At 45.3% G+C, this 26,756-nt stretch overlaps 1 protein-coding gene across 1 annotated transcript; it reads left to right on the top strand.

Moving 5' to 3' along the window:
- Nucleotides 1-586: 586 nt before the first annotated feature.
- LIX1L (limb and CNS expressed 1 like) lies at nt 587-25,034 on the top strand. The gene is made up of 6 exons (XM_036344364.1): nt 587-963; nt 11,520-11,683; nt 15,766-15,906; nt 20,517-20,612; nt 22,481-22,558; nt 22,886-25,034. The coding sequence occupies exons 1-6, from the start codon at nt 672-674 to the stop codon at nt 23,126-23,128; spliced, it is 1,014 nt and encodes a 337-aa protein (XP_036200257.1). The 5' UTR covers nt 587-671; the 3' UTR covers nt 23,129-25,034.
- The last annotated feature ends 1,722 nt before the right edge of the window (nt 25,035-26,756 follow it).

Here is a 26,756-nt window from a genome sequence, read left to right as displayed (position 1 = left end):
TAGTTGGGGCAGTTTAGCCTCTCTGAGCGTGCTTCCTTATTCATAAAACAATAAAATCTAGGTAGTGATTGTGATTATTAAGTAAAACAATGCACTAAGTCCATTGCGTAGTGTCTGACAAATAGTAAATATTTTCTCACTAAATGTCAGCATCTTCCCTTGCTTTTTAGCTCCTCCCTCACTGGCATGTGATCTTGGAAAAGTCACATCCATCACTTCTCTGAGCCAGTTTCCTCATCTACATCTACAAAAGGCCTCGCAGCATCCCGTCACTCGGTCTACAGTTCTTCCCCGCCCTGCTTCCAGACCAACCCCCCACCCCCACCCCCACCCCGCCCCCGCCCCCCAAGCCTGGCCCGGGGTCTGGGCGGCTTTTCAGTTCTCCCGCAGACGCCCCCGCCCAGCTGCTCTCCCAGAGAGGCCTTCGCCTTTTCCCTTTGCGATTGGGTGCTCAGAACCCCGCCTCCTCGATCATGTGCCTATGGCGGGGCCGGAGCCCGCCAGCTCCCGCCCCTCGCCGGTGATTGGCATAGGGTGGCTGGCCCCGCCCCCGCTTGACGGACGGCTGGGCCTGGCACCGCCCTCAGTCCCGGGCGCTCGCGGGCCGGGGTGTGGGGACCGTTAGCTCGCCAGGCTGGCAGGCTCGGGCCGCGGCTCCCCGGGCGGCAGGGATGGAGACGATGCGAGCGCAGCGTCTGCAGCCGGGAGTGGGCACCAACGGGAGGGGCACCCTGCGAGCGCTGCGCCCCGGAGTGACCGGGGCGGCGGCTGCCCCCGCCACACCCGCAGTGGGCTCCCCGCCGGCCCCCCCGCCCCCCGCACCGCCCCCGCCGCCCCTGCTCCTGTCCGGGGCCCCCGGGCTGCCCCTGCCCCCCGGCGCCGCGGGCAGCCCGGCGGTGCTGCGGGAGGCAGTGGAGGCCGTGGTGAGGAGCTTTGCCAAGCACACGCAGGGCTATGGCCGAGGTGAGTCTGCGGGTCTGGCCTCCTGCGGGACACCCTCTGCACGGGAGCCTCGCTCCCACAGCCCTCTGGATCGCCTTCCTGGCGCAGAGCCTCACATGCATTTCCTTTTGGGGAGTTTCCTTCTGCGCTGCACGCTCACACACACACACACACACACACACACACACTCATACACACCCCTCCCCTTCATTGAGTTACTACTATATTCTCAGGGACCACCCCCCCCCCCCCCTTTTACAGATAAAACCCTCTTTTCTTCCCAGCCTTTTCTCCTTGCGAAATGGAATTCCTTCTGTAGCGTAATGCCTTCCCATCTCTCTGCCTTCAAGGACGGGTCCCCATTGTGTGGGGTCTCATCCTTTATCTCAGACCCAAGACGTTTCTCACCCATGGGCTCCCTGTAAACTTACTCCGTCTCCCTGGCTTCTGAATTCTTTTCTCATTGTCACTCTAAAATGTCCAGTGCAACTTGGCATTTGCTGGGGAATTCCGTGGTGCCTTCACAAGTTGCCTGTAGTAACTGTGCTCTTAAATCTGGGGCCATCCCATCGGGCTCACACCAGCTTTCTGGGACTTAGAACCTCGCTTTCGTGTCTTTTTTAGTCTGAAGCCTCTCAACTCCGGCCTATCTGTCTGGCTCTGTTTTCCTGGCTTTTGCCCAAGAACCCGGGATAAATCCTAGGCCTTGGTTCTTTCGATGTTAAATTCTGTGGAAATGAGCCAGGCAGAAATCCAAGTTCCATTGGAAATCTTCATCTTAAAGATGCCTAATTTCTTCTAGGGCTGCTGAGAAGGGGAAGGGGAAGGTTTTCTTTGTTGTTTTGGTCAGCCAGTGCAGAACTTCCTGAGTTGCAGCTCCAGATTGATAGTGTAACAAGGAATACATAGTGAGGGTGTGGGATGCAGAATTTAGGTCTGGAATTTCTGAGACATCACTTCTCCCTGGCTGGTCAGCCCCTGTCGGACATGAAATGACTAAATCTGCAACTTTCTAGTTTATTAATAACGCAGAGAAAGGTAGCAGGGCTTTCTCTACAGACAGTGATGAGGTGGCTTTTCTCCCTAAGAAAGTGTAATGAAAAGGGCACCTACAAGGTTTGGAGTCAGGCAGATCTGGATTAAATCCCAGATTAAATCTCTTGCCGCTGTGTCTTCAGGGAAGTGACTTCACTTCACTGAGCTTCCGTTTCCTCCAGGGCTAATTATGTGGATTAAATGAGATACTGCTCCTAACACATAATGGTACTTAAAAATGGTGTGTATTATCTCAAAACGTATTGGTTCATAGTTCCTTGGGAAGGACACATCTCATTTCCTCCCACTCTTAAAGCCTGACAGTGTAGCCCGACCAGCTTGGCTCAGTGGTTGAGCACCAACCTGTGAACCAGCAGGTCATGGTTTAGTTCCGGTCAGCACATGTGCAAGTAGCAGTTTCTCTCGGCACTGATGTTTCTATCTCTCTCCCTCTCCCTTCCTCTTTGAAATCAATACAACTATATTTTTTAAGAAAATGAAATCCTGACAAGGGTATACCTAAAGATTCCTAGGAAAACATTTTTAAATCCACTTTGTTATATGTGCCTAATGATATTTACCATCAGTTTCCCTTTGTTCTTCAACATTTTGAATTTCTACCATGGGGCAGGCACTCTGCTAGGTGCTGGGAATACAAATGCATGTAATTCTGAAATTCATCAGGAGGGAATGGAGCTGTTCTTCTAGCTTAACGCCTACAGGAAGCAGGCCCACGCGAGGGAGCTGCCACCAGCTCTTGTCCTGCTGCTTCAGGTCTCTAAGATGAGACCAAGGGAGGGTTTGCCCCTGAGCACAGGGAGGGTCTACCCCTCGATCCTTCCTCTTGGAAACTTCCGGGCGTTTACTGACATTGTAGAGGGTGCGTTCTTTTGCTTGTCTGTGCCACCTGGGGAGCCTCTGATTTGGCTAAACTGAGTGTCCTGTGAAAACTTTTCAATTTCTTAGGAAGGGGGAGGGACCAAGGGGATGGGGCTGACAAAGAGCAGTCGGGCAGGCTGCAGATGCTGCGGCAATCCTCGCTTCCAGCCTCCCGCCTCCCACCGCACTCCTCATTACTTCTGAGTTTCTCATTTCCAGTCTGGGTGTCCAGCCAGTACTTGGGGAGAGTTTGGCAGATAGTTCCGCTTCAGGCGAGCAGAATCTCAGCCGGTTTGGCTCCAAAGTCCCTCACCACATGGAATCACTTACTCGGCTTCGATTAATAGGCAAAGCTGCCCTTGGCATGTACCCCCATACCCTTGTGACTGGTGGCATGGCATTTGGGGGCTGGCTCTAGTCCCCTGAATAGAATTTACCTTGGTCTTTGCCCAGACCGCTTCCTGACCGAATCAACCGAATCATCTTCAATTCACGTCCTTCACCTTCCGGCGGCTCCCAATTCACCTTTTCCAGTCATGGTCTTCGGCTTTATCCTCACTCGGGCAGGACCTCAGCACTTATACAAGACGAACCAAACTCTTCTTTATTGCACTGTTTGTCTATGTACCCCCCCCCCCCCGCCGCCAAATCCCTGCCCAAGATACCCACATAGCTCCACATGCTGTAGGATCTTTTCTTTTTTGATATATATTTTTTATTAATTTCAGAGAGGAAGGGAGAGGGAGAGAGATAGAAATATCAATGATGAGAGAGAATCATTGATCGGCTGCCTCCTGCACGCCCCTGACTGAGGACCGAGCCCACAGCCCATGGCAGGTGCCCTGGAGCAGAATCGAATCCGAGACCCTCCAGTCAATAGGCCGACGCTCTCTCCACTGAACCAAACCAGCAAGGGCTGCTGTAGGATCTCAACTTGTAGTGCATAGGACGTAGAATCAGAGAACCTGGCCCTCTTAAATAGTGGCTGTGTGATCGTGGATAAATTATTTAATCTCTCTAGGCCTCATCTGTTCCAGCCATTCATCTAACAAATATTTATTGATCACTAACTAGATGCAGTGGTGAACAAGACAGATACTCAGTCCCTATCTTCATGGAGCTCAAAGTCCACTTTACAGAGCATGTGTGAGGATTAATGGTGAAAGAAAGCAGATAGTACAATAGAGAATTGGCTTTGGAGGCAAACAAACCTTGGTTCTAAATTCTGGTTTGGCCCCTGTGGCCTGATTTTCAGCTTGTTCACTTTTTTTTTAAAAATATATTTTATTGATTTTTTACAGAGAGAAAGGGAGAGAGATAGAGAGTTAGAAACATCGATAAGAGAGAAACATCGATCAGCTGCCTCCTGCACATCCCCTACCCGGGGATGTGCCCGCAACCCAGGTACATGCCCTTGACCGGAATCGAACCTGGGACCTTTCAGTCCGCAGGCCGACACTCTATCCACTGAGCCAAACCGGTTTCGGCTTGTTCACTTTTTATAAAATGGATATTACAATACTTGTCTTGATTAAATGAGGTAATGGCCCTGGCCGGGCAGCTCAGTAGGTTACAGCATCGTCCTGATATGCTAAGGTTTCAAGTTTGATTCCTGGTGAATGTAAGGTGTGCAACACCTCGTACTCAATGAGTGGCTGCTGTTGTTATGCATTTGGAAGTGCTTTGAAGACTGTGCATATGACAGGTACGTTAGCATTACCATTTCCTCTGCCCCCCTTTTCCCACATGGAATACGTATAGTTTCCTTTAATGTTTGACAGCTGGCAATCTCTAAACTGGCATGATTGACTGAATGACTTTCTTTGCTAGGCAACTTCTGCATTGCTCTCTTCAAACCTTTTTTTAAAAAATGATTGTTCTCCCTTTATATCCCAGTATGGTTACATGATTGAAATTCGGCCCAGCTTTCTACTAGGTTGAACAAGTGAATCTTGTGTGGTATTTAGTTGTTTCTTCTATTTAGTTGTTTCTTTCCCTCAGAGTCCAGACAGCTTCTTAGCCTATAAATGACCATGGAGTTAAATTGATTGGTTGAATATTTCCAATTTTTGGAATGTTGGATTAGACCCTGTATCAGTTTTCTTGCTCTAACAAATTATCCCAGAGTCGGTAGTTTAAAACAACAGAAATGTACTCCCTCACAGTTCTGGAGACCAGAAGTCCAAAATCAGTACCAGTGGGCCAACATCAAGGCGTCAGCAGGTCTGTGCTCCTCCCAGAGAGGCGCCAGTGGACCCTCTGTCTCTCTGTCTCTGCTAGCTGCTGGTGGCTGCCAGCATCCCCTGGCTTGTGACTGCATCACTCCCATCTCGGCCTCCAGGCCCTCACTGCCTTTTCCTCTCCTGTGCTTCATCAAATACCCTTCCCTAAGGACGTTTGTGGTCGTATTGAGAGCCCACCCAGATCATCTCTCCATCTTGAGGTCATTAACTTCATCACACCTACGAAGTCTTTGTCACACCAGGTAGCCTGCACAGGCTGCCAGGATTAGGACGTGGACCTCGTGGCCGGGGCATCATTCAGCCGACCACAGCCCCCTCCCAGCGTCACTGTCACTTTGCAGTCCCTTCCTTCCAAAGAGTCTGTGCACTGTGGCCCATTCAGGGCAACCCTGCAGACGGAAATAGGAAATGGCAGGTCAAATACTGCTCACCGGCTTCCCTGTAACCATAGCAATGTGAGTTCAGTCAGGCCAGCCTGGTCCCGCCCTCCTTGATCAGGGCGCACCTTCTCACTCACCTTTCAATGTCATTATCTATTTATCCATGCTCCCCCCCCCCCGAATTATATTTATTTTATGATATAAGTTTTTTACGGTCGTTTCCTGTGTTGTTTTAATGTTTTCACTCTGGTGGATGTGCAGTCTCAACCTCTCATTCCCCTTAGACATTCACATAATATTTTATCTCCTAAAGCAAACCCAAAATTTCTCTTTTTTGTTGCTATTTCACATCATGGTACAAGTAGTGAAATATTCCTGTATCTTGGTCTTTCTCCTCCCATTCAGCCCAGCATCCATCCGTGGCTTCCAAAAAGCAAGTGTAGCTGTCAGCTGGGCAGGTCTCAGTCATTGCTACCCCTCCCCCCATCTCACCGTTCTTTAACTGTTCTTATGCAAACCATTATTATATCCATGGTTACTCACTGAAAATCTTATAAAACTATGAGCAACACCCCCCCCACACACACACACACACATACATAAATACCGATATGCACACACACATAATTTTCCCATAGTTTTAGGGGGATTTTGAACCCCCATAAAGCTTAACCATGAACTGGGCCTTAGCCGCTGGGTTAAGAGTCCCAAATTGAAAAACACTGGCATCAGGATGTCTACATTCATGCCCCCAGCGCTGCCACAGCTGTGTGAGCTGGAGCCAGACACTTACCCGGCCTTAGCCTGAGTTGGACTAGATCACCTCTAAAGTCCCCTTCAGCTCCAAAAATAAGTGAGTCTATGAGCATTTTCAAATGCAGATCACAGTTCATTGCTTTTTTTTCCCTGAGCACTTGCCCAGTTTCCCATTTCATATTCCCATTTCTGAAACAAGGCTCCCTATTTCCTTTGGTTTCAAGTTATCATTGAAAAAATAGTCCTGTGCTCTGTGCCAAGAGGGGTTTAACTGGCTAGAAGATGGACACATGCTTTCTGACAGGACCTGCCCCATCCTCGCGCTCTCTTCTTCCTTTATCCGCATTCTCCCCGCGGTTTGCACGTAAGGAGAGCTGTCATGCAGCGCATTGTGTTAAATTGTCTCAAAGAGGGAACTGGGCCTGAAAAGATCTCCGTGGAGAGAACAAAGACGGCTAAGCTTTCTGGGCAGCAGTGACCTTTGAAGAGGCCCTGCCAAAACGCAGGGTGGGAATGAGTTTCCTTTCCATGCTGCCTTTCAATGGAAGAATGCGCATTCTGAAAGGCCGGTTAAATATCGGGAATCAGAAAAGAGCTGATGCTGCTTTTCAGACTCCGGCTGGTGCACGGAGTGCTTGCTTCCGTTGTGGAGCAGGTGAGGTAACAGTTGCCATTGGCCACTAGATTGTTAACGCCTTGCTGGCAGGGAATGTATGTTGTTTATATTTGCATCCCTAATGCCTAAAATAGAGCGATGCACCTGTCACATGCTCAAGTGTTTGCTTAATGTGTGTGTGGCAGCCATGAAAATGTGCTCGGCACACCCTGGCCAGTAGCTCAGTTTGTTATAGCATCATCCTGCTCCACCAAGGTTGTGGGTTCAATCCCCGGTCAGGGCACATACAAGAATCAACCAATGAGTGCATGAACAAATCAATGTCTGTCTGTCTGTCTCTCTCTCTCTCAATAAAAATTTTTAAAAAGAAAGAAAATTCGCTGTCCATGTCCCCTGCAGCAGGAAGCATAATTGACTGACAGCCTTGCCCTGCTGTGCCCTGTAGGTCCATCACCACATTGCACTGAGTCTACATGTCCTGGAGGCAGTTCCCAGCCAGGGACTGAGCGCAGCATGGGTACTACCTCAGGCGCGGCCTAGTGAGATGTGGGACTCCTGTGGCATGAAGACTTCCCACTGGCCTGGCCAAACCTTTCTTAGAACTGTGCTGCAATCTCTCATCTCCAAACCTCCTTCCTTACCCCTCTCCTTCCACAGGTGTCAGACCTTCAGCATGGTCTAAATGTTCTCCCTTCTCTCACTTCCTCCCCAATACATGTCCTGCATGTCCATCCATCTTGCTGTCTTCTTGGCAGACCTAAACTAACACAGTCCCATATAACAAAAGCCTAATATGCTAAATGTCTGACTGTTCGACTATTCGACCAGTGGCTGACGTGCACTAACCACCAGGGGGCAGACGCTTCAACCGGTAGGTTAGCTTGCTGCTGGGGCCTGGCCGATCAGGACTGGGAAAGACGCGCTGGACACGCTGGAGCCCTCCTGCAGTCCCTCCGTGGCCCTGATCTTGCACTGGTGGGGTCCCTCGGCCTGGCCTGTGCCCTCTCGCAATCCGGAACCCCTCAGGGGATGTCGGAGAGCCGGTTTCAGCCTGATCCCCGCAGGCCAGGCCAAGGGACCCCACCAGTGCATGAATCCGTACACCAGGCCTCTAGTATAAAAGAACTAGAGCCTTAACCGGTTTGGCTCAGTGGATAGAGCATTGGCCTATGGACTGAAGAGTCCTGGGTTTGATTCCAGTCAAGGACATGTACCTTGGTTGCAGGCACATACCCAGTAGGGAGTGTGCAGGAGGCAGCTGATCGATGTTTCTAACTCTCTATCCAGCTCCCTTCCTCTCTGTAAAAAAATCAATAAAATATATTTTTAAAAAAATAACTAGAGGCCTGATGCACGAAAATTGTGCAAGAGTGGGCCTTCCTTCCCCTGGCTGCCGGCACCAGCCTCCCTCTGGCACCCGAGACCCGGGCTTCCCTTGCATCCCTGGCTTCATTGGGAATGTCGTCCGGAAGGACGTCCGGTCTAATTAGCATATTACGCTTTTATTATATAGGATTATTATATAGGATGAATGACAGATGATGTACCATAGAATTGTATCCCTGAAACTTATATAATTTTATTAAACAATGTTACCCCAATATGTTCAATTTTTTAAAAAGGATGAACGAGTCCTTGTAACTGAGAGTGGAAAGTGGTCATGTTGCAAGTTATTGGAGAATATTTATGATGGTTTATTATTATGAGGCTTTAGTTAAAGCCATTTACAATGTTTGAACCCTAGAGTCAAAGTGATCCCTTCCGAAGGCAAACTGATCTCATCCCTCCTTCCATGTAAAACCCTCAGTGGCTTCCCAGTGCTCTCAGGATCCTCCATCACGGCCTCAAGATCCAACCTGGTCTGGTCCCTGCATCCTTTTGCAGCCTCATCTTGCATTCTACTTCCCCTAGCTCTCTCTTTTCTAGACACACTAGTCCCTTTATTCACCATATTCCTGGCTGCTACAGACCCTTTGTGCATGCCATTCCTTCTGTTCAGAGCACTAGTCTCTCACCTTTTTGCCTAGTGGATTCATATGCATATCTGAGCTTAAATATATCCTCCTCAGGGTGACTTCTTAACTAGGTCAGATGTTCCTATAACATTTCTCACCATCTACCCCTCCTTTATAGCACATATCACACTGGCTATTTTAATATCTCTCTCCATCTTTAGACTGTAAGCTCCATAAGGAAAAGGAGCACTTAAGGTACTCAATACATATTTGTGGAATAATTGGGCCCAAGTATTGGGGGCTGAGGGCCACTGTTCTGGAATACAGTGTTGGGTCTGGAGTTTGATTTTACCCTAATTATAGCTAATAAGTTAGCGGGTTACTGTTTCATGGATGCTGGTAGAAGTCAAGAAGTTCTGGTTCAGAAACAAAGGGCTTTATTACTCAGAGCACAGCAGGTAGCATGAGCACCATGTTTGTTTGCACCAGTTCCCTTTGCCTCCCAAGTCCGACATTGAAGGCTTGTTCTTTGTCCCAAAGAAAGATACTATCTCATCTGTTAAGGTTTCTTGCTGCAAACACAATCCTGAGAAATGGCCTAAGTACAGAGCAGACACAGCCTTGAAATCTTGCCATACCCAGCAAGATTGAAAGGAGATTGCAGCAGACGTGTGGAGGAATATCTCCCAATATACAATTTCCCCCCAAATTATTTATGTCTAGAGAAAGCCTCAGAATAGAAATTCATTTCTCTCTTTCGCTCTCTCTCTCTCTCTCTCTCTCTCTCTCATATATATATACATATATAATATACTAGAGGCCTGGTGCATGGATTCGTGCACCAGTGGGGTCCCTCGGCGTGGCCTGCAGGGATCAGTGCACCTCCGCGCCACCGCAGCCCGGCCTTATCCGCCAGCTCAAGTCGGGCTCCAGCCCGCTGTCCCCTTCTATCCCGCACAGCACGAAGTAGTGTGCAAAGTGGCAGGCCGATAGGGAGAAGCCCGAACCCGGGCTGGGCGCAGCATCGGCCCCACTGCACCTGCTACCTCCGCCAGGTGTGCAGGGGGAGTGTCTATGAGAGGCCTCTGCAGCTGTGCTCGCCAGCCATCAGCTTGGCATCTGGTGCCCTTCTGTCAGCTGAGCAGCGCTCCCGCTGTGGGAACACACTGACCACCAGGGGGCAGCTCCTGTGTTGAGCATCTGCCCCCTGGTGGTCAGTGCACATTATAGCTACCAGCCAGTCGTCTAGTCATCTGGTCGTCCAGTTGCTTAGGCTTTTATATATATAAATTACATATATATATATATATATATGTAATTTATATATATAAATATATACATATATATATATATGTAATTTATATATATAAATTACATATATATATATATATATATTATATAAATTATATATACACTAGAGGACTGGTGCACGGATTCATGCACCAGTGGGGTCCCTTGGCCTGGCCTGTGCCCTTCACAATCCAGGACCCTTTGGGGGAAGTCAGAGAGCTAGTTTCAGCCCAATCCTCCTGGTGGTCAGTGTGCATCATAGCTACTGGCCGGTCGGCTGGTCGGCCGTTTGCTTAGGCTTTTATATATATATATAGATAATATACACATAGTATTCCAGGAGGTAAAAGGAATCTGGCCATGGGTTTGCTTGCCAGAAGCATACGCTTGAGAATGGCTAATACGACCATATTTCCTTGAATGACAATATTATATAATGGTTAAGAACATTGACTGCAACCAAGACTTCCTGGGTTTGAATTCTTGCTCTGCTGCTTTCTAGCTATTACATCCTTGGGCAAGTTATTTAACTTCTCTATGCCTCATTTCCCTCATCAGTGAAATCCTCCAGGTTGAGCATCAGCTATGAACCAGGAGGTCACCATTCAATCCCGGTCAGGGCACATGCTCAGGTTGCAGGCCCGATCTCCAGTGGGGGGTGTGCAGGGGGCAACCGATCAATGATTCTCTCTCATCATTGATGTTTCTGTCTCTCTCTCCCTCTCCCTTCTCTGAAATCAATTTAAAAAATATGTACATATTTTTTTTAAGTATCTGCCTCATAAGGTTGTGAAATTGGTGACACACAGTAAGTGTTCAGTAAATGTTAACACATTATTGTGGTGACTATTATTATTCTAGGGCAGCTGGCCAATTGTGGAATAATCTACTTGCACTTCATCAGGCAGTGATAATGGTCTGCTGACCTTGGAAATGCTGCCTTCAATGTTTAAGTTACTTTCCTTTGAACTACTCAAAATGTGAACTAGAAAGGTGGGGGTCCTTAGACTGTGAATAAACTTACTCACAGTCTAAGTTTATTAATTTTTAAATGCTTTTAAATGGTGGATAGGTAGAGACTTAGGAGGGTAGACTCTTTTTTTAAAATATATTTTATTGACTTTTTACAGAGAGGAAGGGAGAGAGAGATAGAGAGTTAGAAACATCGATGGGAGAGAAACATCGATCAGCCGCCTCCTGCACACCTCCTACTGGGGATGTGCCCGCAACCCAGGTACATGCCCTTGACCGGAATCGAACCCGGGACCCTTCAGTCCGCAGGCCGACGCTCTATCCACTGAGCCAAACCGGTTTCGGCAGGAGGGTAGACTCTTAACGTAGGTATAGGTTACAGACCCTCTATTCAAGCAGAGCACCACTTGGAATTGTTCTCTTGGCTGCACTATCTACTTCTCTTTTGTAGTGAACGTGGTGGAGGCGCTTCAGGAATTCTGGCAGATGAAGCAGTCCCGGGGGGCTGACCTGAAGAATGGGGCTCTTGTGGTTTATGAGATGGTTCCCTCCAACACCCCTCCTTATGTCTGCTACGTCACCCTGCCTGGGGGAAGTTGCTTTGGGAGTTTCCAGGTAAGAGTTGCAAAGTAGCAGTAGCAAAGGTAATTGCTTTGACTTTGGATGGTGGGCACACAATGCACAATATACAGATCACGTATCATAGAAATGTGCACTTGAAACCTATGTGACCCTATCAACCCTAATCAATGTATTAGTCTACTCTCCTTAGCTCCCTACCTATCACCATTTAAAAGCATTTAAACATTTACTAACCCTAATACATTTAATGAAAGAAGATAATTGCTTAGGTGCTAGCAATGGCTTTCTCTATCACTTTGGCCATTAAATCTCTGTTTGAAATCACATATTTGAAGACCTGAACCAATTCTGGGCAAATCATTCTGGTAAGCGTCTCAGGCTCATTTGACCACAAAAGAACCTCATAGCATGCTTTTCTTTTTAGCCTGCAAAAATGCAAACCCACTTTGAATTTGAGCAGTGATTAATAATGCCCTGATTCAGTATATCAGACTACCAGCACCTAACCCATGTTCTAATCTGGCTTTTCAAGTTCCGGCCATCTCTTTTTGAGAACATAGAATAATACTCCTTGCCCCAAGTTTGTTTTCATAGGCATTTACTAAGGAAAGCAATGTTTGCGTGGAAATGTTACTCAGCCAAGAGTTAGGAATTCACATTCTCATTCCCTTGACTGCCAGCGGGCAAGTCAGGTGACTTCCCTGGGCCTCAGTTTTCCCATCTATCATATGAAGGAGAGAGGTTCGATTATTTCTAAAGTCTTTCTGGTACCGGCACTAGCATTCTGCAATTATGTGAAAGACCTGTAGTATATGATGATGAAGAGTGGTTGCTATTACAGGGTGATGAGAAATTGGAATAGCGTAAATGCCATCATCAAAGATGGATTCTTTTTTTTAAATATATTTTTATTGATTTCAGAGAAAAAGGAAGAGGGAGAGAGAGATAGAAAAATCAATGATGAGAGAGAATCATTGGTCGGTTGCCTCCTGCAAGCCTCCCAGTGGGGATCAAGCCCACAACCCGGGCATGCGCCCTTGACCAGAATCGAACCCGGGACCTTTCAGTTCGCAGGCCGATGCTGTATCCACTGAGCCAAACCAGCTAAGGCAAATGGGTTCTTTACATTACAGATAGGAAGGAAGCCCTCTGAAATGTTAACTTAGAGACTGAATAGGAATTTAGAAAAGAGAATAGACACGTTTGTTCTGTTTTCCATATGGTTTGTGTAGCCCTTAGACAAAGTTATAAGCCCTGCTGTGTGCTTCCAAACACCTTGAACTTCTCCTAACATATCATAATTGTTTCTCTCTCCTGGGGGATGACACTCTGTGGAGGCAGAGATAGCATCTGTCTTCTTCCTTGTTCAGTTTTTTTAATTAACTAATTAATTGGATTTTATTGAATGGTTTTTGTGGTTTTGTTTTGTGGTTTTTTAGAGAGAGTGAGGAAGGGGGGGAGGGAAGGAGAGAAAGACATAAAGACAGAAATAGTGATGTGAGAGGGAAACATCAATCGGCTGCCCCATGCACGCACCCTGACTGGGCATCGAACCTGCAACCTGGGTATGTGCCCCTACCGGGAACTGAACCTGCCACCTTTCGTGTTTTTGTTGTTGTTAATCCTTACCCGAGGATATTTTTTCATTGATTTTTAGAGAGAGTGGAAAGGAGGGGGAGAGACAGAGAGAGAGAAACATGGATGTGAGAGAGACACATTGCTTGGTTGCCTCCCACACAGGCCAGATCAAGCCTGCAACCAAGGTACATGCTCTTAACCGGAATTGAACCCAGGACCCTTCTGTGCGCGGGCTGACACTCTATCCACTGAGCCAAACCAGCTAGGGCCAACCCGCCACCTTTTGGTGTATGGGATGGTGCTCCAACCAACTCAGCCATACTGGCCAGGCCCCTTGTTCAGTTTTAAATCCCTACTATGAAACTCAGCACTTAAGTAGGCACTTGAGCCCTAGCCGGTTTGGCTCAGTGTATAGAGCGTTGGCCTGCGGACTGAAGGGTCCCAGGTTCAATTCTGGCCAAGGGCACATGCCCAGGTTGTGGGCTCGATCCCCAGTAGGGGGCGTGCAGGAGGCAGCCAATCAATGATTCTCTCTCATCGTTGATGTTTCTGTCTCTCTCTCCCTCTCCCTTCCTCTCTCAAATCAATAAGGAAATATATTTTAAATAATAATAATAATAATAATAGGCACTTAATAAATCTGTTGCATGAATGAGTGCCATTACAGCTCAGTTCCTGCCCCAAATAGAAACGGCCCCCAGGGAGCTTCATTTAAAATCAGATGGCTAAATTTCCCCCGTAGAGCCTCAGCCATTAAAGAAAAATAAGTAAGTGCCCAGAATGACTAATGTTTATGCTTTCTCTTCTACAGAGTAAGATCTTTCCTTCCCTTCTCAGACCTCATTATATTGCTGAATAAGGACTTGATTATTTTATGGTTATGCCCAAAGCTGAACCATGGTAGTAATTTGATTTCTCTTATTTCCTGAAAGAGTAGGATTATCTATTGTGGCCCCTTTTGGATGATCTGTTTTATACTCACTTCGGCAGCTGAAATTTCTTCCATTGGTTCTTTTCATTGATGACCTCTCAGAAACAGCATTAGACAGCAGAGTGGACAGCAGGCTAGTAAATAGAAAAGTAGAAACAGAGAAATTGACGAAGCAAGATTTAGGGTTAATGTACCAAGCTCCATATACCGTCTGAGAGAGACCTGCCAGGTAAAGGAAATTGGGATTATTGATAATTAAGGATGGTTAAGTAGCAAACATATCCTGGGCTACTTTTAAAAATTGTAACATCACTTACCTCCTTTCCTCTAATCCTAATCATAGATGACAAAGGGGCCCAGCTGGGTGTGGCTCAGCAGTTGAGCGTCGACCCAAGAACTGAGGTCACGGGTTTGATTCCTGGTCAGGGCACATGCCCGATCAATGATTCTCTCTCATCATTGATGTTTCTATCTCTCTCCCTCTCCCTTCCTCTCTCAAATCAATAAAAATATATATTTTTTAAAATGACGAAGGGCACCGAGGCCTTTGAAGCAGCCAGTGAAGATGAATTATAAAGGAATACTCTGGTGCCTAGGGGTCTGAAGTTGAATGGTGAAATCAGACTGTCCCACGATACCTATGTTGGATACAATGTAAAAATATGAATTTTTAATTTTTCTTGCTTTCATTGGGTCAGCCTTCCTTTCCCTAGACACCCCTCTTCTCCTTGTGTCCATGGGGGCTAAAGAAGACTATAGATTCCTCCTTCAGACCTTGGGCTCTGCTCAGGGATAGCTCCTGGATTCATTACATTATTGGGGGAACTGCTCAAGCTAAAAGGGGAGGCCAAGAGTCCCAGATGAGACTAGCGTCCCCACTGCATGAGCAGCCTAGACTCCGTTTGTTCTAATCTTGGGTTATCCAGAGGGATGAAAAAAGTCTTGCCTGTCCACAGAACAAGAGAACAAGACACAGATTTTTTTTTTTAATATATTTTATTGATTTTTTACAGAGAGGAAGGGAGAGGGATAGAGAGTTAGAAGCATCAATGAGAGAGAAACATCGATCAGCTGCCTCCTGCACACCCCCTACTGGGGATGTGCCCGCAACCAAGGTACATGCCCTTGACCAGAATCGAACCTGGGACCTTTCAGTCCGCAGGCCAACGCTCTATCCACTGAGCCAAACCAGTCAGGGCAAGACACAGATTTCTAACAGGCTGGCCAGAATCTGGCTTTTGAGTAATTAATTGTGTTGACAGTTTAAACAGGGCTATTTTTCATACCCAGTGATTATATGCTGACTTCAGCAAGCAGCCTTTCTCATTCTGCTTTCAATTTGGTATGAGCTATATAGCCATCTCCAGTTCTTTAATAACTTCAGGATGTCGAATCAAAATTATGTTTCCAAATGCCCCCACCATTTACAATAAAAACGCTGGATGGAGTGTTGAACAAATGACTTATCCAGAGTGTCCAAGTGTCTTCTACCCCCAGTGTTTCCCTCCCATCGCGCCTTCTCTCTCTCTCTCTCTCTCTCTCTCTCTCTCTCCCTCTCTCTCTCTCTCTCATGCACACATGCACATACGCTCTCTGCCCTGCCTAGTTTTGCCCCACCAAAGCCGAGGCCCGGCGGAGCGCTGCGAAGATTGCACTAATGAACTCCGTGTTTAACGAGCACCCTTCCCGAAGAATCACTGATGAGTTCATTGAGAAGAGTGTCTCTGAGGCCCTGGCATCTTTCAATGTAAGTTTCTTGGAGTTGGAAGGAAGGAGATGGGAGATGGGAGGACTGGCTGGTTGGGAAGTCTTACCTATTACTTGGAAACAGGGCATGGATTCTTGTTTTATTTCCTGTCTGCATCTCTGTTCTGTTTTTTCTCTGGCAGTCTTTGAGATAACATGCTCCATGTGTCTCATTCTCTAACTCTGTATGTGTGTTTGTCTTTGTTGCATTTCGTTTCTTTAATATTTGAAACATTTGTGTCTCTCTGATATCTAGAAACCTTTACTTCAAGATTTATGCAGTTTTAGAGATTTTACAAAACAAAAGTTGAGCTAGAATTTTGTTTTTCCCAGTTTTGGTTTTAGACCTGAGCTCCTCCTTCCTTCACTGTTCTTTCTTTTTATATGACTTGTTTTTATTGTCACTTGTCTCCTGCCTCCGTTATTTTATTATATTAATAAAGAACACTTTATAATACAGGGTCTTGGCTTTTTTCCCTTCTAGGAATGGGAAGGATAAGTTATTTATTTTCTTTAAAAAGAACATTTGTTCTTTCAAATGACAATGATGTTGATGATGATGACTAACCATAGCTAGTCCTAATTATTTACTTTGTGCCAGCAATTGTTCTAGGAATTTATATGTATTACATCTCATTTGATCTTAAGAACAATCCTGTGATGTGTAAGTATTATTATTGCCCCTGTTTTACAGATGAAGAAACTAAAAACACAGGAGTGAAGTTTTGCCTAAAGTGATAGTGCTAGTAAGTGGTAGAGCCAAGGCTAGAACCCAAACCAACTTATGGACTTTTCTAGTTTAAGGTGCATCTTAGAAGTTAGCACTACCTTCTCCCTCCTTCCCATAAGTTCACTGACAGGCTGATAAAGTCAGATCAATTTTCTGTTTTTATCCTCTTTGCATTTAAGGTGTAATTACATATACTAAAATGCTTCAGTTATCTGTTTTGTGAAGTAGTGTTGAGCACTTCATTTATTAAATTTTTAAAAATATTTTTTCATTCATTTCAGAGAGGAAGAGAGAGATAGAAACATCAATGATGAGAGGAAATCATTGCTCGGCTGCCTCCTGCATGCCCCCTACTGGGGATCAATCCCACAACCCAGGCATGTGCCCTTGACCAGAATCAAACCCAGGATCCTTCCGTCCACAGGCCAAGGCTCTATACACTGAGCCAAACCAGCTAGGGCTGTGTTGAGCACTTTAAATCATAGATTCGCTTCTCTTTGTTACCTAGGCTCCATCTATTCTTCTCCCATTACTCTTTACCCCCGTCAGCAATATCTGTGGGGAAGAAAAACATTTTTATATTAATCAAAGCCAATTAAAATTAAGAAAGTATGTTTTTCACTCATTACCAATGTACTATAAAACAAAACATTAATTTGGATTATAGAAAGAGGGTTTGTGACCAGGGGCTCTGATTCTTGTTTTGAAATTATGATTCTACTAGCTATGTGACTTTAAGCAAATTACTTAATCTAAGTCTTAGTTTCGTCATCTGTAAAATAGGATAACAATTATGCCTATCACATTGGGATTATTGGATAAAAGAGAATATATTCAAGCACTTAGCACATGTTATCTCTTTAGATGCCTTTGGATGCCAGTAATAGAAAATATCACTTCATATTGACTTGAGGGAATAAGTAACGGAAGGAAAATATTATCTAACATGACAGACAGGAAGTTCAGAGGTAGAGCAGATTTCAGGTCTGGTTGATTGTGTGGATCAGGAATGTCATCATCTGGCCCAAATTCTTTCCATCTCCACTCAGCCATCCTCTAGATCAGTGGTTCTCAACCTTCCTAATGTCTCGACCCTTTCATACAGTTCCTCATGTTGTGGTGACCTCCAATTTCATTGTTACAAATTGAACATAATTAAAGCATAGTGATTAATCACAAAAACAATATGTAATTATATATGTTGGATGGTCTTAAGCGACCCCTGTGAAAGGGTCGTTCGACCCTCAAAGGGATCGCGACCCACAGGTTGAGAACCGCTGCTCTAGATGTTGGCTTTGTCCTTGGGCAGTCTCCCCTCAGGGTTCAAGATGGCCACGAAATTCCAGACTTTCAGACACAATTACATTCAGAGACAGAAAGAGACCTTTCCTACCCCTTACCAAGTATTCTGTGATTTAATGTTTATTGAATAAGTGGAGTTCATTTATAGCCATGTGAAGTGTATAAGTGTCACAGGAGTTAGAACTTCCCAACTGGGAAGTACAGATGTCATTATTGTCTAGGTGCCATATCATGGAGAATGCTGAAGGTACTGAGTAAGGTATCATATGGAACAATTATAGGCAAAAATGAAAATGGATGCTTGCTTCAGAGCCCTAAATCCTAACAGTGAAGATTACCTGTTTCCTTCCTCCTCCTAGCTTTTCACTTCTAAATCCAAATTTTGTGATCTTTGCTTCACCACAAAGATTAGCTACATGTGGCATGATTGTTTGCCATGAGCCACAAAGCAATATGGGATGATCTTGAGTAGTTCTGACTTATTGATTGTAACACAATGAAAATAAATAATAGTAGTTTGCTAGCCCTTATGGTGTTCTTACTAAGTGCATTATTTTAGGTGTGATATAAATACAGTAAAACTCCACAATAAAGTGCCCCACAATAAACTAAATTTGGGTATAACTTGATTGGCTCCTAACCTCTACCCTGTTCCCTTCCTCAAAGAGAGCAGAATAAAAGCTCTTATGTTGAGAGGTGGGGTGTATGGTGTGGAACTGGCTAGAAAGAGCAAGCGACTTCTCAGGAAGCAGGAGGAGAAAGTTGGGTCCCTGTGTTCCCAGTACTCTCCTTATTTTCCTAGATCAGATTCACAAAAAGATCACCAACAAACCAATACTCTTATTAGTCACCACCAATACCCTTATTTTGGAAGTTCCAGCCAGTCCCATGACCTGGAATTATCCTCAATAATATTTTTTTTATTGATTTTTTTAAATTTATTTTTTATTTTATTTTTATTTTTTTTAGAGAGAGGAAGGAGGAAAGAGGAGGGGAGAGAGAAAAATCAATTTATTGTTCTACTTATTTATGCATTCATTGGTTGATTCTTATATGTGCCCTGACTAGGGATTGAACCCGCAACCTTGGCATATCGGGATGACACTCTAACCAACTGAGCTGCCCAGCCAGGGCTCACTAAATAATATTAAATTATCACCAAATAGCACCAAACCAAGCAAATACCAGTGTGGATTTAGATTGTGTAACTGAACACCAGGTCCAGTACAATTATGCACCCACATTGTATATGATTGGAGTTTTAAACCAGATTTAAACATTTTTAAATTAAAAATGTTTTAACTTGCCCTACCGGTTTGGCTCAGTGGATAGAGCGTCGGCCTGTGGACTTAAGGGTCCCAGGTTCGATTCCGGTCAAGGGCATGTACCTTGGTTGTGGGCACATCCCCAGTGGGGGGTGTGCAGGAGGCAGCTGATGGATGTTTCTCTCTCATCGATGTTTCTAACTCTCTGTCCCTCTCCCTTCCTCTCTGTACAAAATCAATAAAATATTTTTAAAAAGAAAAAAAATGTTTTAACTTAATTAATTCTCAAAACTATCCTATAAGGTAGAGCTATGATTATTCCCATTTTACAGATGAGGAAACTGAGAAACAGAAGGTTAAGTGACTTCACCAAGGCCACAAGACTATGAGGAGCTTCAGTCCATGCTCTTAACTTCTATATTGTATTGTTTTTTTGCACACACTATGCTTACAGGTAGGACAATGTATCTTAGTTTTAGCCCTGCAGCCTCATGTCACCAGTAGAAGACACATTAGGTAAATGTTCAGGAGGCCAAACTGCTACCCTACCCAGAATTTGCCATGCTTATGGCTCCTACTGTCTCCCTTTCAAATGCATGTACCCAGCCTGGCCAGCATGGCACAGTGGTTAAGCATCGACCTATGAACCAGGAGGTCACAGTTCAATTCCCGGTAAGGGCACATCCCCCACTTGTGGGCTCTGCCACCCTTAGGGGGTGTGCAAGAGGCAGCTGATCAATGATTCTCTCTCATCATTGATATTTCTCTCTCTCTCTCCCTTCCTCTCTGAAATCAATTTTTTAAAAGTATATTTAAAAATAAAATGCATTTTTATTTTCCCAATTGCTCTCTAGTCTAGTCCAATCCCACATGCTGAACTCACTGTTATTTTGGCTAAATCAGGGCTCTTCTCTGTGTCTCAGTGTTCTCCCTTGCAAAATAAGGAAGATCAGATTGACCTTTCCTGTCACCTAAGTTAAAATGTGTGATAACTTTGGAGTCCTCTAGGGTGATGACCAGCAGAATAGCCGCTAGCCCCACATAGTTAATGAACACTTAAAATGTGGCTCCTATGACTTGAGATGTACTGTAAGCATGAGACACCAGATTTTGAAAACTTAATGAAAGAAAAAGAAAAATATTTCATTAATAATTTTTATACTAATTACAGTTGAGATAATATTTTGCATATATTAGGTTAAATAAAATATGCTATTAAAATTGATATATTTTATACTAATTATGTTTCTATCGGACAGTACTGCATGAGGGGATAATTCTAATTGAAAATCTTCATCTATTCCTCTGTTACAGGGCAACAGGGAGGAAGCTGACAACCCAAATACTGGGATTGGTGCCTTCCGATTCATGTTGGAATCCAACAAGGGCAAGTCAATGTTGGAATTCCAGGTACTCTTCAATCTACTTCCCTGTCTCTAATTGCATGTGTGCGTGCGTGTGTGCGTGCGTGTGTGTGTGTGTGCACGCCTCCTACTAATCCCTAACACATTGATACTCAACTGGGAAGGAAGGGAGAGGCATGGAAACATGGAACAGACTGACAAATCTCAAAGGGAAGGGAGGGGGGTGGAGGAAGAGATTAACTAAAGAACTTACTTGCATATATGCATTACCTATGGACACAAACAATAGGGTGGTGAAGGCCTCGGGCAGGGCTGGAACTGGGTGGAGGAGGGCAATGGAGGGAAAAATGGGGACATCTGTAATACTCAATCACATATAATAAAGAGATAATTATGCTAATTAGACCAAACAGCAGAACAATTGTCCAGATGACCTTCCAGATGACCTTCTGGATGAAGCTGGGGCTGCGGGGGCCAACCCCTTGTACGAATTTCGTGCATTGGGCCTCTAGTAATAATAATAAATTTTAAAAAGGAACACATAGCAGATGATAAACATTTTCTTGCCTTCATGCAGTATCTCGGAAGATCCTATCATAAACTGACAATTAAAATTAAAATTAAGATGCTTTGTTGAAGAACTCTGTATATAGTACTTTTCCTTTAATACTCAAAGCATTTACTGATCAGAAGTCAATATATAATTAGATCATTCAAACCAACAGTTTCAATATGAGTTCTACCCTACAAATAAATGATAAAGTGCTCTAAAAATATTTTTTGAAACACTGCTTTTATTTTTTATTTAGAGAAAATGAAAGAGAAGGGGAGAGACAGAGAGATGTGAGAGAGATACATTGATTGGTTGCCTCCCACACTTGACCCAACCATGACCTAAAATCAAACCGGCAACCGAGGTACGTGCCCTTGACCGAAATCCAACCTGGGACCTTTCAGTTCAAGGGCTGACACTCTATCCACTGAGCCAAACCAGCTAGGGCTTTATTGATCTTTAGAGAGAGAGAAAGGGAGAGAGAGAAAAAAAATCTATGTGAGAGAGAAACATTGACTGTTTGCCTCTCATAGACACCCTGACCAGGGATCAAACCTGCAACTTGGGTAATGTGCCCTGATCTGGACTTGAACCAGCAACCTTTTGGTGCATATGACATTGCCCAACCAACTGAGCCACAGTGGCCAGGACTAAAATATTTTTCAAAGTATAAATCCTGCCGAAACCGGTTTGGCTCAATGGATAGAGCGTCGGCCTGCGGACTGAGAGGTCCCAGGTTCGATTCCAGTCAAGGGCATGTACCTGGGTTGCGGGCATATCCCCAGTAGGAGATGTGCAGGAGGCAGCTGATCGATGATTCTCTCTCATCGATGTTTCTAACTCTCTATCTCTCTCCCTTCCTCTCTGTAAAAAAATCAATAAAATATATTTAAAAAAAAAAAAAGTATAAATCCTTTCTTCCCCCGAAGGCATATGAGAGTTGTTCTAAGACAGTGGTTCTCAACCTTCCTAATGCCGCGACCCTTTAATACAGTTCCTCATGTTGTGGTGACCCCCAACCATAAAATTATTTTTGTTGCTACTTCATAACTGTAGTTTTGCTACTGTTATGAATCATAATGTAAATATCTGATATGCAGGATGTATTTTCATTGTGACAAATTGAACATAATTAAAGTATAGTGATTAATCACAAAAACAATATGTAATTATATATGTGTTTTCCGATGGTCTTAGGCGACCCCTGTGAAAGGGTCGTTCGGCCCCCAAATGGGTCGCGACCCACAGGTTGAGAACCGCTGGTCTAAGAGCTGCTTCCACAAATACTTGTCGTGAAGGGTTACCCATGTGATTCTGATGCCACCTCCCAGTATTAAATCACTTTATGTTTTCTTCCCCAGGAGCTAATGACAGTTTTTCAGCTGCTGCACTGGAACGGCAGCCTTAAGGCCATGAGGGAACGACAGTGCTCTCGGCAGGTAAGGATCCTATGGGGGAGGGGAGCCTGGCAGAGGGACTGTTTTGAGATGGCTGTTGTGTTAGAAATGATCAGGCCTCTGGACGCCAGGCTGTGAGTACTGAAAGCCTCACTTAAAGTGCCCTCTTCGCTGCTATTACCTTTCCTGTTTAAATCTTAGCTGTGATTCTTTTGCTTCCCCCACAAGGACATGTCTCTGAACAATCTTAGAGGGCTGAAGTGCTGACCTCACTTAGGACTCCAAGGCTGAGCTCCTAGTCCCAGCTGGGTCAGTGTGGTATGAGCCTTTACCTGGCCAGCGACCTTCACATTTCCTTCCCCTCCCTAGGAAGTGCTGGCTCACTATTCACACCGGGCCCTGGATGATGACATTCGTCACCAAATGGCACTGGACTGGGTGAGCCGGGAGCAGAGTGTGCCGGGGGCGCTGTCTAGAGAGCTGGCCTCCACGGAGCGGGAGCTGGACGAAGCCCGGCTGGCGGGCAAGGAGCTGCGCTTCCACAAGGAGAAGAAAGACATCCTGATGCTGGCTGCTGGGCAGCTGGGCAACATGCACTCTTCCAACTGCTAGGCCCTGCCCGCGTGGCTCCCATCCCCTCCAGGCCCCTTTTAATGTGTCCTTTCCGAGATTTCCTATGGTTTCTGTACATACTTGCCCAATTTTATACTTTAAAAATATACATATGCACATATATACATACCTAGGTATGTATAAATTCTGCACCTGGATCCCTTTTTGCCAAGAGACCTCTTTTCTTCTAGTTTTTTGATGGACTTTCATTTGAAACATCTCCACTCCACTTTACAAGAAGAGCAGGCTGCCTTTGGAGCTTTGCTGGCTTTGACACTCCCAGAAATTCTGTGTCATTTCAGTAGCACAAGATTAACTGTTCATGTCTCCTTCTTCTACAATAACAGGGAGCTTGAGTAGGACTCTGTCCCCCCGCCCCATGCCTGCTTTCTCTTAGACTCAAAGAGGTTATGAATATGAAGCCTTCAGCTTTGGTTTATCTTGAGCTGGGCCTACTCGGTACCAAGTTGTTCCTCCAGTAATGACATCCCCTAACCTACACCATGCCTCTTCACCACTACCTTACTCCCCCTGACTCCAGTTGGTACAAGGTAGGAACTGGAGATCTGGCTTCTCAGTTTTAAAGTCATTCCTGAGAAAGTGCCGAGGAACGAGAGAGAAATTATAAACACAATTCACAAGGGTTTGTCACCTTTGGCTTCTGGGCCATTGAAACCATACCATAGTCCGGATTGCTGGATGTAGTCTACATTACAGAAGGAATCAGGGTTGGAGTTGCTTATCTTTCAATATTCCCTTTCACTCCTGCTCCCCGGCCCCCCTAGCTTAGTTAAGCCCCATATTTAACCTTCCTGCCTGCAGAGATTGGTAGAAGGCAAAACATGTTTCCCTCCTCACTCTCCTGCCATCATTTCGCTCTTTGGAAAGATTATCTGTTCTATTTGATGAGGGCCAAGTTCCTCTCACTGCCGCAAAGTTGCTGCTGTCTACTACCTTAGATGTTCATACCTTAGATTCAGAATTGTTTTGTTTTCTTCCCTCTTTCTCCACATTGATTATTAGAGCATGAATTGATCAGGTAAATTAGATGACACGTTAGCATTATGGCACTTCCTAAATGGAATGTTGGGAGACTGCAGGAAGGGAAAGAGAATCAATGATCAGCTATTTGCTTTTTTAATACTGTTCTCTTCCCCACCACTCTCCTGGGTGGAACAGGAGAGGAATGATCTGGAGTGCAGGTAAGACACTCACCTTTGGGAGAATTTTTTGTAGGTCTCTCTCAGATATATCCCCCCTTGTTTCTGTAGTCTCCTTTGTGCAATATTATAGCTCAGTGCGCTTTCTAAGCTGAGCTTGGGAAGTGTAATGTTTCCACAATTTGACTTTCCATTCAATGATTATACACTTTGCTTTCAGAAATAGGCTAGGAGACAGGCCACAGACATTCTCTTTTGGATCAGATAGGGACAAGAGGAAAGCGAGCTTTCTCTCTTTTGAAACCATTTATGGGATCAAAGGTATGGTGTCGAGCAACACATGTACCAATGCATGAAAGGGACTTCCTTGAATTCTCCAAGCCCCTTCTCTGTATTCCACGAAATACATGTAGGGTTGGTGCAGACGCTCCTGCGTTCAGCAACAGGTGTGTCTATTCAGTTTTTACTGATATTTATAATCCAGAAATCATAAACCTTCATTTCTACGCTCCTTTCTCTGGGAAGTGTCAAGGGGTGTGAGTTGTGGGAAGAACTTATCTTTGCACCTCCTGGATTTACTATTTTTATCTAATACCAACCAGTAAGATCCCGAAGAACTTGAGAAAAATTGTTCCCTGATCTGTACACTTTTGGTGTTAAAGATTTTACTTACCTTTTTAGTACTTTCTATGTATTTTATATGTATAATTTTATACAATTAAAATAGTTTTTTGTCTAGTGTGCCAGATTGACTCTTTAAGACTTTTGTATCAGAGGAGTTATCAAATGACCCTTTCTTTTACATATATGAAAACATAATTTTTATTAGTATTTTTGGGGTGGTAGAGATAAGATTGCACTGCTGGGGGGAAGCATCCTGCCTCCCCTTCTCTAGACATTTGAGAAGCCTGGATTTTGTTCTTAGTTCTTTCTCCTAAAGCTCTACCCAGTTCCACTTGCAATCTCACCCACTATGGTGGTCTAAACTCTATCATACAAACAATTCTCAAATCTGTTTCTTCTACCCCAACCTGTTTTGAGCTCTTATATCTATACTAGAGGCCCAGTGCACAAAAATTTGTGCACTCGGGGGGTAGGGGGGTCCCTCAGCCCAGCCTGTGCCCTCTCGCAATCTGGGACCCCTCGGGGGATGACCATCTGCTGTCTTAGGCCTGCTCCCCAGGGGATTAGGCCTAAGATGGCAATCAGACATCCCTCTGGCAGCCTGGCAGCCCTCAGGGGAGGTCCACTTGCCAGCGGGAAGCAGACCTAAGCTGCAGTCAGACATCCTTAGCACTGCTGAGGAGGCAGGAGAGGCTCCCAGCACCACCGCTATACTGGCAGCCATCAGCCTGGCTTGTGGCTGAGCAGAGCTCCCCCATGTGAGAGTGCACTGACCACCAGAGGGTAGCTCCTGCATTGAGCATCTGCCCCCTGGTGGTCAGTGTGTGTCATAGGGACCAGTCATTCCCAGTCTTTCTGCTGTTAGGGTCAGTTTGCATATTACCCTTTTACTATATAGGATAGAGGCCTGGTGCACGGGTGGGGGCCGGCTGGTTTGCCCTGAAGGGTGTCCCAGATCAGGGTGGGGGTCCCGCTGGGGTGCCTGGCCAGCCTGGGTGAGGGGCTGAGGGCCGTTTTCAGGCTGGCGGGCAACTGAAGCTCCCAGCCTCTCCTTTTTTTCTTTTTTTTTATTCTGGGATTTATTTACCTTCTATAATTGAAACATTGTTGCCGTCACTGGCGCTCCCAGCTCTGAGGCCATGGCTGCCAGCTGAAAGCAGGTATCTGGGGTTTGTTTAGCTTCTATAATTGAAATATTGTTGCTTTCAGGCTCAGAGCCAGGCCGCAGCAGGTGGCTAACCTTGGCTTCCTCAATCACTGGAGCAAGCAAGCCTCCTGCTTGCTTCAGCTGAGTGGCTGCCGGCTGCCATCTTTGTTGGCAGTTAATTAGCATATCGCCCTGATTAGCCAATGGGAAGCGTAGCGGAGGTATGGTTAATTAGCCTTTTTATCTTTTATTAGATAGGATTTCCATATGTTGACATCACCACCTGAATATGACACAAGTTCTTTGAACTCATATATTCAAAATAAACCCATTTTCCATACATGCGCCTCTCTGAGGCCCCAGATCAAGACAACACTCCAACCAACTGAGCTACCCAGCCAGGCTCTGCCTTCACTCCTGACACCCTCCACGCTGCTGTCGCGTTTCTTTCTAGAATCCTTAATGACTGTGATTCTCTTCCTGGGACATGTGAGAAGCAGTTCTGTCTTTGTTTGCTTTGGCCTATGAGGCATCTGGAAGCCACTGAAGAATCCCATGGAGAGAGGTGAAGTCAAACAGATCTCTTGTATCTTCCCTAAAAACTGGCATTGTGAGGTCGAAACGGCTGAGTTCAAACAGATGTCCTCTCTTACGTGGACTCGCCTACCCCTGTTCCACTTTGTGATAGCAATTACCA

The sequence above is a fragment of the Myotis myotis genome, unplaced genomic scaffold (genome assembly GCF_014108235.1).
Source record: "Myotis myotis isolate mMyoMyo1 unplaced genomic scaffold, mMyoMyo1.p scaffold_m19_p_18, whole genome shotgun sequence".
Taxonomy (NCBI): domain Eukaryota; kingdom Metazoa; phylum Chordata; class Mammalia; order Chiroptera; family Vespertilionidae; genus Myotis; species Myotis myotis.
This window is presented reverse-complemented; position numbering and strand designations above follow the sequence as displayed.